Source organism: Manis pentadactyla, chromosome 14 (assembly GCF_030020395.1).
Source record: "Manis pentadactyla isolate mManPen7 chromosome 14, mManPen7.hap1, whole genome shotgun sequence".
Taxonomy (NCBI): domain Eukaryota; kingdom Metazoa; phylum Chordata; class Mammalia; order Pholidota; family Manidae; genus Manis; species Manis pentadactyla.
In genome coordinates, this window is record NC_080032.1 from 24,150,239 (window position 1) to 24,167,246 (window position 17,008).

Genomic DNA, 17,008 nt, shown 5'->3' on the forward strand with positions numbered 1-17,008 from the left:
CCAGAAATAAGTGCAATCATATGGTATTTGTCTTTCTCCACCTGGCTTATTTCACTGAGCATAATACCCTCTAGCTCCATCCATGTTGTTGCAAATGGTAGGATTTCTTTTCTTTTTATGGCTGAATAATATTACATTGTGTATATGTACCACATCTTTTTTATCTATTCATCTACTGATGGACACTTAGTTCCTTTCGTATCTTGGCTATTGCAAAGAGTGTGGTTATCATCATAGGGTGCATATATATTTTTTTGAATCAGGGATTTTTGCTTTCTTCAGGTAAATTCCTAGGAGTGGAATTCCTGGGTCAAATAGTATTTCTAGTTTTAGTTTTTTGAGGAGCTTCCATATTGCTTTCCACAATGGTTGAACTAATTTACATTCCCACCAGCAGTGCAGGAGGGTTCCCCTTTCTCCACAACCTTGCCAACATTTGTTGTTGCTTATCTTTTGGATGTTCACCATCCTAACTGGTGTGAGGTGATATCTTAATGTGGTTTTAATTTGTGTTTCTCTGATAATTAGCGATGTGGAGTATCTTTTCATGTGTCTGTTGGCCATCTGAATTTCTTCTTTGGAGAACTGTCTATTCAGATCCTCCGCCCATTTTTAAATTGGATTATTTGCTGTTTGTTTGTTGAGGTGTGTGAGCTCTTTGTATATTTTGGATGTCAACCCCTTATCGGATATGTCATTTATGAATATATTCTCCCATACTGGATGCCTTTTTGTTCTACTGATGGTGTCCTTTGCTGTACAGAAGCTTTTTAGTTTGATATAGTCTCACTTGTTCATTTTTGCTTTTGTTTCCCTTGCCCGTGGAGATATGTTCATGAAGAAGTTGCTCATGTTTATATTCAAGAGAGTGTTGCCTATATTTTCTTCTAAGAGTTTTATGGTTTCATGACTTACATTCAGGTCTTTGATCCATTTCGAGTTTACTTTTGTTTATGGAGTTAGACAGTAATCCAGTTTCATTCTCTTACATGTAGCTGCCCAGTTTTGCCGACACCAGCTGTTGAAGAGGCTGTCATTTCCCCCATTGTATAGCCATGCCTCCTTTATTGTATATTAATTGACCAATACATGCTTGGGTTAATATCTGGACTATCTATTCTGTTCCACTGGTCTATGGGCCTGTTCTTGTACCAGTACCAAATTGTTTTGATTACTGTGGCTTTGTTGGGAAGTGAGATCCCCCGAGCTTTCTTCTTCCTTCTCAGGATTGCTTTGGCTATTTGGGGTCTTTTGTGGTTCCATATGAATTTTAGAACTGTTTGTTCCATTACATTGCAGATTGCTGTCAGTATTTTGATAGGGATTGCATTGAATCTGTAGATTGCTTTAGGCAGGATGGCCATTTTGACAATATTAATTCTTCCTGCACAGAGATGTTTATAGCAGCTTTATTCATAATTGCCAAAACTTGGAAGCACAAAGAAGTCCTTCAGTAGGTGAATGGATAAACTATGTGACATATAGGCAATGAAATGTTACTCAGTGCTAAAAATAAGTGAGCTATCAAGCCATAAAAAGACATGGAGGCAACATAAATGCATATTATTGAAAGAAGTCAATCTGAAAAGTTTACATACTATATGATTCCAACTATATGACAATCTGGAAAATACAAAACTATGGAGACAGTAAAAGAATCAGTGGTTGCCAAATGCTGGGGAGGAGGTAGAGGTGAATAGGCAGTGCACAGAGGCTTTTTAGGGCAATGAAACTATTCTCCATGATAACACAATGGTTAAGATACATACATGTCATTATGTTGTCAAAAACCATGGAATATACAACTCCAAGAAGACTGAATCTTTTTTTGTTGTTGTTATCATTAATCTACAATTACATGAAGAACATTATGTTTACTAGGCTCCCCCCTTCACCAAGTCCTCCCCACACATCCTATTACAGTCACTGTCCATCAGCGTAGTAAGATGCTGTAGAATCACTACTTGTAAGACTGAATCTTAAGGTAAGATTGTGGACTGTAACTATGGAATCTTAAGGTAACTATGGACTGTGGGCAATAATAATTTGTCAATATGACTTAATTGATTTTAACAAATTTACCACTCTGGTGAGGAATGTGGATAGGGAGGCTCTGTGGGTGTGTGTTGGGGAGGCAGGGGGGCAGGAGGAATATGGTAAATCCCTGAACTTTCCACTCAGTTTTTCTGTGAACCTAAAACTGCTCTAAAAACAGCTAAAAATTGATAAAATGGTGAGTTTTATGTTCTGTATATTTTACTGCAATAATAAAACTTGGAATGGTCATAGCAGCTTTATTCATGACATCTCCAAACTGGGAACAATGTAAATGTCCAACAACTGTACAGTTCAAGAATAGTGGACCAGGCACCCAGTAGAATACTATGCAGATACAAAAAGATTGCAGCACTGCTCCACACAGCACAGATGAATCTCAAGAACATAATGCTGAGTGGAAGGGGTAGTATACAAAGTATACAAGATAGTTCATGCTATATGATTTTATTTGTATCAAATTCAAGAACAGGCAAGATGGATCTTTGGTCTTAGGAGTAAGGGTAATAATTACCTTGGTGAGCAGCAACTGGAAGGGCTTCGGCAGGGCTGGAATGTCCTGTTTTTGAATCTAGGTGCTGGTTATGTGGGTGTGTCTAGTTTGTGAAAATTCACCAAGATGTACACTTACGATTTGTGCCCTTTTTTGTACGCGTGCTCTGTGTTGATGCAAAAGAACCTATGCAGACACACACAAAAATGTACTTGCATGCAGCAGGCACATACACATACGTACACATATACACACACACGCATGGAATCAGAAGGATAGGTGTTCTAATTCTGGTTCTGCCTCTCACTAAGTTTCTGACCCTAGGCAGGCCTCTGCACTTCACTGAGCCTCTTTTCCTTATCTATACAATAGGGACAATAATACCTTATGCAGTCAACAAAAAAAAAGTGCTGACTTGGCACTTACTACTACTATTCTTGCTGCCAGTCCCTTTGGTGACTGACCCCAGGCAGGGGCAAGGTGGAGGACAAGGACACTGTTTCCAAGGAGGAGGGGGGCCACAGGGAGGGCCAGTCTAAATGGACTAGCAAAACAGGCTCCCCTTGCAAACTGCTGCAAAGGAGGAATCTAACCAGAGGATCTGGGGGTTGACTGCATGTGCTGGGCCTGCCTGGGCCTACTGGGGCAGGAAGGCAGTTAGTGGATAATGAATGCAGAGCTGGGAAAATGGATCCTTTCCTGGAGAGCAGGGCCCTTCACTATCGCTGAGCAATCAAGAAGCCCATAAAAATTTAAACACCTTCTCAGGCCATACAGCTCAGGGCTGGGAAAGCAGAGTCCCAGTAGTCATTCTCTTCTTTGGGGAAGCCTGGTAGCTTTGGGAGGCTTGGGCTGGGCCCCAAGACCCCCAGGTCCCAGTGACCTAGATTTCAAGCCTCAGGAGGGGAGTAGGCGAGAGCAGAGATCTGGCTGTATCTTTAGGAAGAACTCAGTAGACCGAGACTTTGGTTCCATTCCAGACTTCACTGATGTAATGTGTGACCTCGGGTTGGGGTGGGGGGCGGTGGTCATTCAACATCTTTGATCCTTATTTTTGACATCTGTAAAATAGGGATAGTTCCTTCCTCACAGGATTTGTTGTGAGGGTCAAGCAGCTTCCCTTTGCATGGGGAGCAAAATCCAAAATGTTAACCAGAGGTCTGGTTGCTGCTCTTCAATCACGCCGAGCTCATCCCACCAAAGGGTCTTTGCACTTTCAGTTCCTCAGACTAGACCATTTTCCTGCCAGATTTTGCTGCAGCAATTCAAGCTTGGCTGAAATGTCACTTTTCTGGAGGCCTTCCAGGCCACCCTGCCTAAAGCAGCTGCCTCCAGGTGCTCACCATCCCATCACCTGTACTGTCTTCCAGCACTTCTGAGTGACAATAACTTCGTATCGGATTTGCTTCCTTTTTCAGTCCCATCTCCCCAGCTTGACTGAGAGCTTCAGAAAGACAGGGACCTTGTCTGTCACTCAAAACACAATTCCACACATTTACATGCACACATTCCACACTCATACACAATATAGGGAAGTCTTGTCCCTGCCCAGCCCATATGAACACCCATCAGGCTGCTGGTGGAGGCTTTGTCCTGAGAGCAGGGGGATTCTCCCAGCCCCCCAAGGTACTGGGGAGACTTGCTGGCTGGAGCCCTGACCCCGGAATGTGCTGGGGAGGATGCCACCACATCACAGGATATAAGGGTCTCCCATCTCCTTCTGGGGCCCTGGGGCTTCGGGAGGAGCAATGGGCTGTCCTGCTTTTGTGTATGTGTCACTGTGAGAGGGGTGAGTGTGGGTGCATGCACGTGTGAGGGTGTACTTGAGTGTGTGTGGTGTCAGGAGGGACTGTGTATGTGCACAAGTCAGAGTGCGTGCAACAGCATGTGTGAGCATGTCAGTGTGTGTATGTGCATGGCCGCAAATGTGTGTGTGAACCTGTGTGTACACGTGGGGAAAAGAAAAGGGAGTCATCAAGAAACGGAGTGCCAACAAGCACAAAGAGCAAATTCAAAATCCTTCAAATCCCAAAACTCGGAGACCCCTACTGTGAACAGGAGACTCAGAGGACAGACTGTTGGGGTCAAATCCCATATTTGTCCCATACTGGTAAGTGACCTGGGGCAGGTCACTGCGCCTCAGTTTCCTTATCTGTAACACCTAGTTCAAAGGTTTGCTGTAGGGATGAAAGAAGGTAAGGTGAGTGGCAGATCGGTTAGGGCAGGTCCCACGGAGAGGAGGCTCGGCCAACAGGAGTTTTCGTTTGTAACCACCTGTTTATCTGGGCTAAAGGCTGGAGTCTTGAAGCCCCCGTCTTCCTCCCCACCCCCATTCCTGGGTCGCGCTGAGCCGTGGAGGGACCTCTAGGGCAGGGATCAGGGGTCAGTTCTAGGGAACACGACTTCCTCTCCCGCTCGGCTCCTTAATCCTCCCGTCAGCAATGGGGTCTCCATCTAAGTTTCTTCCCGGGGCTTTGCCGACCTGGGCCTGGGGGTGCATGGCGGACACGATGGCATACCAGTGGCAGGATATGTGTACTATGACGGGTCTCCCCGAGATTGGGGCGCACGACCTGTTAAGACGGAAACGTACTCATCACACGCTGTGGTTGGGCAAAAACTGAACCTGCTTGTGCGGGTATGGCCGCTGACAGACCACGCCCCGTTCCCCGCCCACATCTGAATCCGCCGAGCGCGCCAACGGAAGTCACACCGGGCCTGATGGAGCGGTTTTGTGGGGACACACGCTAAACCGAAGCTCAGGCACACAGAATTGGGTGCTTTATAGTAGATGGAGGGAACGAAATCGTACCCCAGGGCTCCTCCGTCCTCGTGGAGTTAGCTGGTTCTTCAAAAGCCCCAGGCAGAAAAGGGAGGCGTTGTGTAAGCGAAAGGTCTTGGGGTTCCGGGTCCCTACTTCTACACCTCCTGTCAAAGTATGACTCAGTTCACCTATCTGTAAAAGTGGACGATTAACCCCGCCTCGTGGATGGGGAAACCGTTACGCGGCATGCCGCGTGCTTCTGGCCGAAACCGCCGACCCCACCTCGACCTGGGAGCGTCTTTCTCCACTGCCGACCGTTTTCTGGAGCGTAGTCTTCGTTCCTTTCTCAATTTGGGAATTTACAACGGACCCTGGGCCACTAGTCCCACACCCGCCCACCTCAGCTGGGGGCGTGCCCGGAAGTGCTCCTACGGGAACCGGTGGGGCCCAGCGCGGCCGCACATGATGGCAACTAGGGCTCCGCGGCGCTTCTGCCGCTGCTCCTGCTTTTGCTCCGAGAACTTGTACGTGGCGCGCTACCGGTTGCATGTGCGCTTCCGGGACGAGAAGCAGCTGCGCCGGGACTATGGCCCGGTGAGTGGCCTCTACTGGCTCAGCGGATAAATAGGCGGAGACACTTGTTCCCGAGGTCGTTTGCTTTGCCCGAGGAGCGGACCGCAGGCTCAGATCTAACCACAAGAATGACTTAACTGTTAGGCGCTTCAGTTTTTTCAGCTTAAATGGGGATCTCTTCAGTGAGGCTGTTGTGACGAATGAGTGAACACACACACATGTAGAGTGCATAGGGCAGGGCTGGCTCAGAGTGCTCGCTCTGTCGGTGTGTTACTAAGAGCGTCTGAACTCCACTCAGTGCTTAACGTGCTGGTCGCATTTCCTCGTCGCAATGGTTCTGTGAGATGGGGCCTCTCATCTCGATTTTGAGGAGGGGAAACTCGGGCTCAGAGACGTTCTGTGACTTGCCCAAGGTCACAGTCATGCTCACTAGTCTTTCTGCTCTCAGATCCTGCGCAGCCGAGGCTGTGTCAGCCCCAACGACTTCCAGCAGCTGTTAGAGGAGGTAACACTCTCCACCCTCCACTACCCCCTCCACAACCAGCCTAGTCCTTACTCTTTAGATTTGTGTCAGCAATGAGGGGTTTCCAGACTCAGGTCTGCCAGTCCCAGATCCCTGAAGGGCTCCATAGACTTCCCCTTTCCCCTTCCTGTCCCCACTCACCACAGCACCTGGGTCCCACCACACCAGAAAAAGAGAAAGCAGGCAGCGCCAAGCTCTCTACCTTATGACCTTTTGGGATGAGAAACGCGGGCTCAAAGAGGGGAGTCACCCCAAGGTCTCCTGGCAGATGGAGTTGAGATGCCACCCAGGGCTCAGGGCTGCTACTGCTTGTTTCCCACATCCTCCCTCACCTGGGGGTCCCAGGAAAGCCCTCTGCAGCCTCTGGCAGGGTTCAGGTTGATGCAGCTGAGAGTGGGAAGGGCCCCCTTCTAGTAGTCCCCTTCAGGTAATAGTACCTGCAACTGACCCTCGTAGAGTCAGGAGCTTAGGGAGACTTGGTTCCCAGCCTGGGCCCTGTGCTGGCCTTCCTGAACTTCCATCACCATCTGTACAATGGCCCCAGGGGGGATAGAAGGCACCATACTGGTAACCAGGCCCTGTGCTACCCCAGCTTGAGCAGGAGGTGGAGCGGCGGCAGCGGATGGGACAGGAGTCAGCAGCCAGGAAAGCCCTCATTGCGAGGTCCTACCACCCAGCAAGGCCGGACATCTACAACTCACTGCAGGTACCTGGTAGGTTACTGGAAGGAGGTGGAGGCATCCAGGCTGGGGGCTCTCTGCCCCATAGCTGTTTTCTCTCCCCAGAATGTGGCTCTGACCCCTGAATTTCTGGCTGCAGTTGAGTACAGCACATCACCAGGTGCAGATCTCGAGGGGCTTCTCCAGCAGCTGGAGACAGTGTCAGGTGAGGGCTTGGCCCCATCACCTGACAAGACTATGGGATGCGAGACTGGGGTCCCTCCACCCACTATGTCTGCCTCCAAAAACCAAACAAGCAGGAGCTAGAAGGGCCATAGGGATTTACCTACCAGGTGCAGGACATGAATTTTCATTCACTTTCACCCAATGTAGTTCTTCAGGGTCCTGGATCAGACATGAGCTAGCTGGGGGTGTGGTGGGGTAGGGAGCAGTTCCTACCTCTAGGCCTGAAGGAGTGGGCAAGATTGAAGCTTCCTGAATCTGCCATGACTTGGAGTTGCAGGAGAGGGGCTGCCAGAGAGCTGCCGTGGCCCTGAGCAGAGACCCAAAAGCCACTCGGAACTCAGAAATGCCCCCTCCTCCGGGCTGCAGATCTGGTGGCAGGACTTCCATTGGCTAAACCCAGCAGGAAGTCTTGGTCCTTGCAAGTTCCTTAATCTCCCGACCTGTTCCCTCATCTGTGAAATAGGAGATGTGATAATAAGGTGTGATGATTGAGGCAATGTGCCTAATGGGCTCAGCATAGTGTGTGTTTAGCAATTGTTTGCTCATCATAAGGTCCTGTTATCCTAGGTCAGGGGTACTGTGGAGGGACAGATGTAAATGGAACCTGAACTTTGTTGGGATGAAACCCCTGTTCATCTTGGGGAGCTCTCCTCATTGCCAGCCATTTGCCAGCAGTTGAAACTGCGCTGAGGCTGTTTGGGTGGGGCTGAGGCTGGACTGTGAGTTGGCCAAAAGTGTGGGGCACACAAGCCCTGAACCCAAGGCATGCGTGTGTCTGCTGGGAAGTGGTTGCATTTCCATTCTGAGTCTGGTCCCTCCCCACCATGGCCCAGCAAGGAGCAGCTTCTATCAGCCTTCCTGTGGGGAACAGGGGCTCTAACAGACACTTGGGTTGGACTTTGGTGGCTCATGGAGGGAGGAGTGTGTGTGTGTGTTGGGGGTGGTGGTGCATAGAAAGTCTGATGCTGGCTCTGGGTCCTGGCTTGGCTCCATCATTGGCCTACTGGCTATCCTTGGGTTAGTCTCTTCCTCTCTCTGGGCCTCACCAGGACTCACATCTGAGTCTGGAGGCTAGACCTGTGGGTACCCATGGAGGCAGAATGAGAGGCTCTAGGGACAAGAGAGCGGGTGCAAGAGTAGGCCTCTCCTGAGGCACACATTTCATCATCCCTCTTGTACATATGAGGAAACAGGCTGGAGAAGTGAAAAGATATTCCCAGGCTCACACAGATCATGAGGAAATTGAAACCCACACCACACCTCCCAGCTAACAGACTGTCCCTCCCTCTGCAGAGGAGAAGCGAATCTACCGGCTGCCAGTGTTCACAATGCCCTTCTGCCAAGCCCTGCTGGAGGAGCTGGAGCACTTCGAACAGTCAGACATGCCCAAGGGAAGACCCAACACCATGAACAACTATGGGGTGGGTGAGGCTCTGCCTGGTTGGGCCTGAGGAGGTGGGGACATCTGGGATCTGGGGAGATGAATCTCGCAGTGCCATGGATGAGCTGTGTGACTCTTCTGTAAGATGAAGTCACGGTAGGATTATTAGGACAGTATGTGAGTTGATGTTTGCTAAGCACTGTTTGGTAAGTGACTCCCCCAGGGACCCACCAGTTTCCCTACCAATCCTGGAATCCCTATAGGTGCTACTACACGAGGTAGGCCTGGACGAGCCTCTGGTGACACCACTTCGGGAGCGCTTCCTGCAGCCACTGATGGCCCTGCTGTACCCAGACTGTGGTGGGGGCTGGCTTGACAGCCACCGAGCCTTCGTGGTCAAATATGCACCTGGCCAGGACCGCGAGCTGGGCTGCCACTATGATAACGCTGAGCTTACCCTCAACGTGGCCCTGGGCAAGGCCTTCACAGGGGGTGCCCTATACTTTGGGGGCCTCTTCCAGGTTAGTGGGTGTGATCCATGGGCAGGGGCTGGGGCAGCCAGAGTGCCCAGGCCTGAGTCCCACTGTCTGCAGGCACCTTCAGCCCTGGCGAAGCCCCTGGAGGTGGAGCACATGGTGGGCCAGGGTGTCCTGCACCGGGGTGGCCAGCTGCATGGGGCCCGGTCCCTGGGCACTGGTGAGCGCTGGAACCTTGTCATCTGGCTCCGGGCCTCTGCTGTGCGCAATCGTCTCTGCCCTATGTGCTGCCGCAAGCCCGACCTGGTAGACGACGAGGGCTTTGGTGATGGCTTCACCCGTGAGGAGCCCACCGTGGTGGATGTGTGTGCACTAACTTAAGCCTGGCTGGGCCCAGTGTGGGGATGACACAGCAGGCAAGGGCTCTGCCACCTTGGGTTGGTGGGGCAGAAATAAACTCCCAGCAGCTCTTAGCACTTCTTGGTTCAAAAGGACACACAGGCTTCTGGGTCATTCTTTCAGTGTAGGAGCTCAGGTCAGGTCTGTTAGAAGCAGAGCCTGAGATGGGGATTCCTGTCCAAGTGGTTCATGGAGGGAATACCTTAGAGAAGAGGGTAGGAAGGAGCTGGGCCAAGATGTTTCAAAGGGCAGCTGGCCTCAGTCTGATCCCACAGGGAGTTGGAGTATGAATCTACTAGGGTTTGTCCCCAGCATCAGTTATTGCCTACAGAGTACATGGAAGTGGGGGGTGGGGATGAGTATCTTCCCAGACATTCATCATCAGGGCAAGGTGGCTGGCTCCCAGTGGCTGAGGGACTCATCCAGAAAAGAGTACAGGTGTGAGCTCTTAGCAGTAGACACCATAACTTGGGTAAGCACACCTGTCTATAATAGTACCTTCTAGTTGGTGTTGAGGGCTTACTGTAGAGGGGTTAAGAGCAGGGACTCTGAAGCCAGACTGCCTGGGTTCAACTTCCGATTCTGCCATTTCCAGCTGTGTGACTGTGAGTAAGCCTCTCGACCTCTCTGTGCCTTAGGCTCTCCATCTGGAAGATACCCATCTCTTAAAGCTGTCGTGAGAAGCAAATTAAGTTTATAAAGTGCTTTTAACAGCCCTCTGTGTTTGCTGCTGTCATTATTATTGAAGAGCTTGCAACTTGGTGGCCTCCAAATTGGATGAGGTGTGCAGCTGTGCTAGGTTTGGGTTGCATGTATGAAAACCAGGGAGTTCCATATTGAAATCTTGAGTTCTGGTTTCCCTGGGAAGATGAGAAGATCTGGAAACACCAGGCTGCATTCCACATTGTAGAAATTAGCGGGAGTAGAGTTTCAATTGCCCACTCTAGACAGGCCTGTGGCGCATTTACTCACAGGGGTCCCTCCCTCATTGGTTGCCATGATCTCTCTGGCCTCTTATGGGAATCTGAGTTTGCGACCTCTGTATTAACGGTATGGGGATGGAGGAAAAGACCAAGGCGTCGCAGCCGTGGGGGTCACGACCTGATGGAGTGGACAGATCATAACCCAGAAGCGGCGCACAGTCGGGTCGCCTTCTAACCTGCGGCCTCAGAGAGCCTGGGGGTACTGCGGGCGCGCCCAGAGACCAGTCTTGGTAGGGGGTATAGCTGCAAAAAGTCTGGGAGTGCGGGGAAGGGCGCCAGGCTGGGGCACTGGCACGGCCTCGCACCGGTCCAAAGGCGGAAGCCTGCATCCTCCGCTCGCCCCTTAGGAAGGTGGACTCGCCAGATTTGGTTTCTTGGGCTGCCCCTCAGACGGTACCTGGTGCTTCAGGACTAAAGGCGACAGCGTCTCGCTTCCAGCCGGACAACCTCTCTGAACACCGCCCCGGGCCGGAAGTCACCTCGCTACCGCTTCCTCACGCGAACGCGTGGTGCGAGGCGGGAGGTCTGGCCCGACGGGCGGCTAAAAAGGGAACGAAACAGCCGCGAGGACCTTCTTTAAGGCGGCGAGGCCGCAGAGGGAGCGGGAGTGGAGGGTAGGAGCCCCCAGGAAGGGATTCAGAACTCACCTGACAGCTTAGGACCGCGGGCATTCCTGGGGGGGCGCCTGGATGGCGTGCGCAGGCGTGGAACGTCCGGGCTGGGGCGGGCCCTTAAAGGGGCAGCAACTCAGGATCCCGGAGTCGGTGGAGAACTTTAGGCCCCACGGGTGGGGGTGGGTGAGAATCGTGCGATTGTCGCGAACCCCTCTTACCCTGCCCTGGGAGGTGATGGGTACTGGGCCCCCTAGGACCATGCCCCGAGTACAGCCGCCTTTGGAGCCCAGGTGGGTCAGCGCTGAGAACCGCAGGTTGAGCTTGTCTCCCTCTCTCCAGCCGGCGGAGCTATGGCTCACATCGGCTCTCGCAAGCGATCAAGGAGTCGCAGCCGGTCCCGGGGACGATGGTCAGGAAAGAGAAAGAGGAGCAGTAAGGATGCCCCGAGGAGCTGCTCAGCTTCCACATCCCAGGGCCGGAAGGCCAGCACCACCTCCTCCGGGGCAGAGGGTGAGGAGCAATGACAATGGGAAGGGGGTACAAGAACTTCATAGAGGAGCTGCAAGCAGCTGGACAGGCCTTTGGGAACTGTGGGGAAACCGCAGTGAGCTATAGAAGACTGCGCAGGGTAGAACCTGGATATCTGGATTGAAAGACCCTCAGAATCCAGGCTGCGCTGGCCTGTTATGTATGAATTGAAGGGAGCACTTTACCATCCTTTCTGTGCAGCTGGATCTGAGATGCGGGCGCTGCCTGCCCTGCTCCTTGGCTGACAGTGGCTGTGTAGAACCCAGATGGTGCCTCTCAGAGGGTGCTGATCCCTGCTCTGGAAAGCCCTGCCAGGAGGGAGTTGCCCCTCTGTAGTCCACCTGAGCCTGCCACAGGCCAGAGTAGGGAGATAAAGGTTTACTTCATCCCCTCCTGGCCCTCCAGCCTCACCTTCTCCCTGCATCACAGAGAGAAGCAAGCACAAGGCCCGGAGGAGACCACGATCCAGCTCCTCCTCCTCTTCTTCCAGTTCTTCTAGCTCTTCTTCCTCCTCCTCCTCCTCCTCTTCCTCCAGCGATGGCCGGAAGAAGCGGGGGAAGCACAAGGATAAAAAGAGGAAGAAAAAGAAGAAGAAGAAGAAGAAGCTGAAGAAGAAAGGCAAGGAGAAGGCAAAGGTGCAGCAGGCTGAGGCTCTGCCTGGACCTTCACTGGACCAGTGGCACAGATCAGCCCAGGAGGAAGAGGATGGCCCAGGTACTGTGCAGCCTGGTGTGCAAGCCTGGGAGGGTCTCCTTCCTGAGGCCCAGCCACTACCTCCCTGCCCTCTCCCCTTCCAGTGTTGACGGATGAGCAGAAGTCCCGCATCCAGGCCATGAAGCCCATGACCAAGGAGGAGTGGGATGCCCGGCAGAGTGTCATCCGCAAGGTGGTGGACCCGGAGACAGGACGCACCAGGTGGGGCATGCTGCGCAAAACCTAGCCCCACATGCTGTGCACTCTGGAAGGAGGGCCAGTGGCTATTGTTCTGAAGAGGCCAAGACAGGGAGAAAAGGGGTACTTGATAGGATTTCTCAGGCTGTTCCTCACCATTGCCCAGAACAAGGAATGCAGGGGCTGGAAGGGCCTTGAGGAGGGTTCCAAGGATGGGAGAGAGGGAGGGGTGGGAGCACCCGGGTTTTGCCTGCTCTAGGTGGTGCGGGCCTGAGGCCTGGCAGTCCTCTGCTGGTGCTTCTGGAATCAGAGGCTCTGCCTTCTCTCCCCTCCTCTCCAGGCTCATTAAGGGAGATGGCGAGATCTTAGAGGAAATTGTCACCAAGGAACGACACAGGGAGATCAACAAGGTTGGTTGTCACCCCTTTGCCTGGGATCCACCCCCATTTCTGTTTGTGATGTGTCCCCTCCCGTGTGCTTTCTTCCCCAGCAAGCCACCCGAGGGGATGGCCTGACCTTCCAGATGCGAGCTGGGCTGCTGCCCTGAGGGCCTTGCTAGCCAAGGCCTACAGACAGTGGTGATGGCACAGTTGCAGGCTGGCATAGGGTGGGCAGCAGGAAACCTGACCAGCGCTGTTTGCCTGTTCTCCTGTGGACAGGCCCCTAGTTGAGCTTTCTCTTAAGATCCAGGTGGTGGACAGGGTCACTGGCCTAATCAGTTGCCCCATCTCCTCAGAGTCTAACTTCCCAAATATTAAATATTTCCTGGTTGGAGACTGCTTCTGTTCTGTTGCTTTTTGTGCTGAGGGGAAGGAGAGGGTGCTCCCCAACTTCCAGAGGAAAAAAGAAGGGCTCCAGGAACTTTGAGGAAAAGCTGGCATGTGCCCTCATGATCATGAGCACAGGCTACACCAGCCACCTTTGTCCTACTCATCCTCAGATCAGCCTGCCTGGACCAGACCCCAACCCCAAACCCAGAGACTTGGCTTTTTAACCCAATTCCCTCAGGCTTGGAGGGAGACTGCTTCCCTTGCTGTGTTTACTCTGCGGATGACAACAGTTGAGAATCCTGGTGCTGGAGCCAAGTGGGTTGGGTCCCAGCTTACTAGCTGTGTCCTCCGTGAAGCAGAGAGGCTGACAGCCGCTGCCTTATTGGGGAGCTGTAAGGATGAACTGAGTTCATGCCTGCGAAGGGGATAGAAGGAGGCTGAGCAGAGGATAAGGCCTGTGTGAGTTTGTCATCATTACTGTGAGTGTAGCTGGTGGTGTTTACTAGGAAGATGGCCTCTCCCCACCACACCTTTAGCTCCGGGTCAGGCTGTGCCCCATCCCAGGCCCCCACCACCACCTGGCACTCTGGTTGCTGGTGCAGTAAAGAGACCCAGAAGGAAGCCTTCCTGCTTCTTTAATTGGTGTTAACAGACAATGACACTGTATACAGAACACACTCAGGCCCAATGGTGCAGGGACAGCAAGAGGGGGCAGGGCGAGTCAGGACACTGCTCACATGTGGCCCAGACAGACGGACAGGAGGGGGTGGAGACATGAAGACTGTGATATGGTTGATGAGCAGGCAGGCAGCTCAGACTGAGCTGGGAAAGGGGAATGGGGTTTCTGCTAAATCCCTCATTAGAAATCAAAGAGAAGGCAGGTAGTTGGATCTGGAGGTGGTGGGCTGAGGCTCACGCTTGGGGTGTGGGGGTGGGAGTGGGACTAAGGCTTCTACTCTAACAGGCCTGGGTTGGGGTGGCAGTCAGCAAGGCCTGCCTCACCCTTTGGTTAAAGACTGGTCAGGCCTGAGCCCTGCAGCTCAGCACCCAACACTGTAAACATTTTTGGTATTTTTAAAGGACTCTGTCCTCCCTCCCTCTCTTAGTTTATGAAAACTGTTGCTTCCTTAAGAGGAGAATGTGCCAAAAAGAATCTTAGAGGAGGCAGGAAGCAGACCTGGATATGGAAGAGACATCAGTGGGTGGGTGGGTTGCCCGTCTCACCATCTATGGCTGAGGGCCACTGGGAGAGGCCCAGGGGACTATTGCTGTTGTCCTTGGCATGGCTGGCGGCTGGGCAGGCAGGTGGGGAGCACAGAGCTGTTGGGGAGCCACCCGCTGAGAGAGGCCAAGCCCACTGCCCTCGCGGCCTTCCCGAGCCAGGAGGCCTCCCGGGCTTTATTGCAGGCAGGTCCAAGACTCTTCCAGGTGCTTCTCTGGATGATTGGTCACCGAGGTGGTAGGCAAGACAGGGTGAGGTGGGACCAATAGAGAAAGAGGCACTGGCCACGGGCCCCTCACCGGGGCTGTGATTGTCGGGCCGAGCAACTTCCGCTGGGGAGCAGAGGGGGTCAGATATTGCACTTTCACTGCAACAGTTACATTAAAACTTGGTCCATAAAATAATCATTGCTTTATACATAACAACAAAAAGCTACATTTTAAATATGAATAAACCCTGAAGGTCCTATCCCTCCAGACATTTTTTTTCTGCACAAAATAAATAGCTTTCAGTCTGTATAGACCCATGTTTGCAGAACATTTACACGACCCTTTGGCTGTACATATCTACACATGGGAAAATGTTAACATCAATCTGTGTGCCTCCCTATCCCAGCCCATAAGGCCCTGAGGCCATATCCAGGTTGGCAGCAGCTTCTCAGAGGCAGAGCCTGGTTGCTGGACAGCTGGCTGAGGCTAGAGAGGCTCCCCAGTCTTGGAGAGGGTAGAGGAGCAGCAGAGGGGCTGGCCTGGAGCTGAGTGCCACAGCTGAGACCACGGTCAGTTCTGGGGAGGGAGGGCTGATGCTCAGACCCAGCATGCAGGACAGCACGGTCCTTACCAGGTGGGAAATGAAGTCATGGCTGCCTGCCCACACGCTAAGGAAGGGAGTTGTGGCTTCTTGGATTCAGCATCTAAACGGAATTGGCATTAAAAAAACCTAAATGTGCACCCCACTCACCCCAGAGTAGAAATTCAGTGGAATTAACAGGGATCAGGTGAGGCAGGGGGCATGGCTCCGGGACCCAGAACCAGGCTGGACTCCATCACAGTGCTGGGTGTTTTCATGTGTAGGGGCTGCACTTTATACTGAAAGAGTTAAGAAAAGGAAGCAGCCAGGGATTGCTCATTAAAAAACCTCATAGAAATCAGACTGGAGAAGTAGAAAGGTGTAGAAACATGGGAAGGCCGAGGCATGGGGCCTTGACTGGTGGCAGGCGAGGAGCAGAAGAGGAGGCCAGGCTTGTCCAGGCCAGAGGCAGGGCTTCTCGGGAGACAGCTCTGGTCTTCATCAGCCTTGTCATCTAGGCTGTGTCCAGTGCCGGAGGTGACACCAGGCCCAAGGCCCTACTGGGATCCAGGAGGGTCGGGTGGCCCGGTGGGCAGGGGTCCGAGGCTGCCGCAGCACTGTCAGGCCAGGCAGAGCTGCAGAAATCAAGATAGGCCTTTCCTGCTCACACAAAGATTTGCTGCCCTGGAGCCTTATATGTGGCAACAGGTCCTGGATCAGCCAAATGAACTGTCATGCATGCCATTGAGTCTCTAGCCACAGGAGATGGGAATGGGTCTCCACTCTCAAAAATCAGTGCAAAAACCAGTGAGGCTAAACAGTTGAGTAACTCGAGTTAACAAAAAACAGGCTGTCCCTCCATTGGAGCTGCTACCAAGGGGGAGGGGACTGGGAGTCAGGGTGAGCTAGTGGATTGGAGGTGGGCCTGGAGCCAGGCCTAGCATCAGGATGCTGGGCAGTCAATGTAGGGCGGATGTCTGAAGTGCCTTCTTGGCCAGTCCACATGCAGAGTCCTGGTCCCTCCGTCATCTCAGCACATGACAAGCTGGAACCCCTCGGACCCTAAGACATGAGGCAGGGCTTGGAGGGCTGTGTGGCATGGCCCAGTGTCCTCTGTTGAGCCCTAGGACAAGTTCACTCCCAGCCGACTGTGTGTGCCCAGGCCAGGCCTCCTGGCGGGGCTGGCCATCCTGGCCTAGCACCATGGAGACCACAGCGCCTCACTAACAGTGCCCTACTTGGGACCTGTGGCTGCCCCCGGCTCAAGCCGGCCGGCCGTGGTACGGCCCCAGCAGCTGGCTGCCATGCTCATGCTGCGTTGTCCCCGCTGCTCGCCGTCTGCTTGGCTCTGCGTCCGCTCATGCCGGTGGCTGGGCCCACTAGGCTGGGCTGAGATGGTGCGGAGCAGGTGGTTCCGGGAGCGCAGGAAGTCGCCCTGGCCAGGCAGGCCAAAGCTACCTTTTCGCAGTGCCATGCGTGTGGCCGTGTTGCGGGCTGGCCGTGCCCGGTGGTTATACTTGAGCTGGGCCAGGTGGGCCGCATAGCCATCCGTGATGAACTGCAGGGGAGGAGCAGAGGGAGGCCGGCTGTCACAGGGTGGGCTCCCAGGCTGCCTGCCTGTGCTGCCCGCCCCGGTTTGCCC

At 53.0% G+C, this 17,008-nt stretch overlaps 3 protein-coding genes across 16 annotated transcripts in view; 2 read left to right on the forward strand and 1 right to left on the reverse strand.

Annotated features, from left to right (window-relative positions):
- The first annotated feature begins 5,271 nt into the window (after window positions 1-5,271).
- OGFOD2 (2-oxoglutarate and iron dependent oxygenase domain containing 2) lies at window positions 5,272-10,285 on the forward strand. 5 transcript variants are annotated; one of them, XM_036922032.2, is made up of 7 exons: window positions 5,272-5,906; window positions 6,334-6,390; window positions 7,001-7,114; window positions 7,194-7,293; window positions 8,607-8,734; window positions 8,958-9,215; window positions 9,298-10,285. In XM_036922032.2, the coding sequence occupies exons 1-7, from the start codon at window positions 5,538-5,540 to the stop codon at window positions 9,478-9,480; spliced, it is 1,209 nt and encodes a 402-aa protein (XP_036777927.2). In that variant the 5' UTR covers window positions 5,272-5,537; the 3' UTR covers window positions 9,481-10,285. The 5 variants fall into 5 exon arrangements, with proteins under 5 accessions (XP_036777927.2, XP_036777923.2, XP_036777925.2 ...); XM_036922030.2 differs by having other exon boundaries at window positions 5,274-5,906; window positions 9,288-10,285; XM_036922028.2 differs by having other exon boundaries at window positions 8,958-10,285.
- Window positions 10,286-10,848: 563 nt separating this feature from the next.
- On the forward strand, window positions 10,849-13,364 carry ARL6IP4 (ADP ribosylation factor like GTPase 6 interacting protein 4). 2 transcript variants are annotated; one of them, XM_036922036.2, is made up of 6 exons: window positions 10,849-11,166; window positions 11,506-11,676; window positions 12,124-12,408; window positions 12,492-12,609; window positions 12,926-12,995; window positions 13,076-13,364. In XM_036922036.2, exons 2-6 carry the CDS (start codon window positions 11,517-11,519, stop codon window positions 13,130-13,132), a joined length of 690 nt encoding a protein of 229 aa, XP_036777931.1. In that variant the 5' UTR covers window positions 10,849-11,166; window positions 11,506-11,516; the 3' UTR covers window positions 13,133-13,364. The 2 variants fall into 2 exon arrangements, with proteins under 2 accessions (XP_036777931.1, XP_057348392.1); XM_057492409.1 differs by lacking the exon at window positions 10,849-11,166 and adding an exon at window positions 11,255-11,345.
- Window positions 13,365-13,973: 609 nt separating this feature from the next.
- The window catches only part of PITPNM2 (phosphatidylinositol transfer protein membrane associated 2), a 144,776-nt gene continuing 141,741 nt past the window's right edge, over window positions 13,974-17,008 (reverse strand). For all 9 annotated transcript variants that reach the window (XM_057492402.1, XM_036922025.2, XM_036922021.2 and 6 more), the window contains one exon: window positions 13,974-16,924. In XM_057492402.1, the coding sequence (XP_057348385.1) occupies window positions 16,601-16,924 (324 nt within the window). In that variant the 3' untranslated portion in view covers window positions 13,974-16,600. The remainder of the gene's footprint in view (window positions 16,925-17,008) is intronic.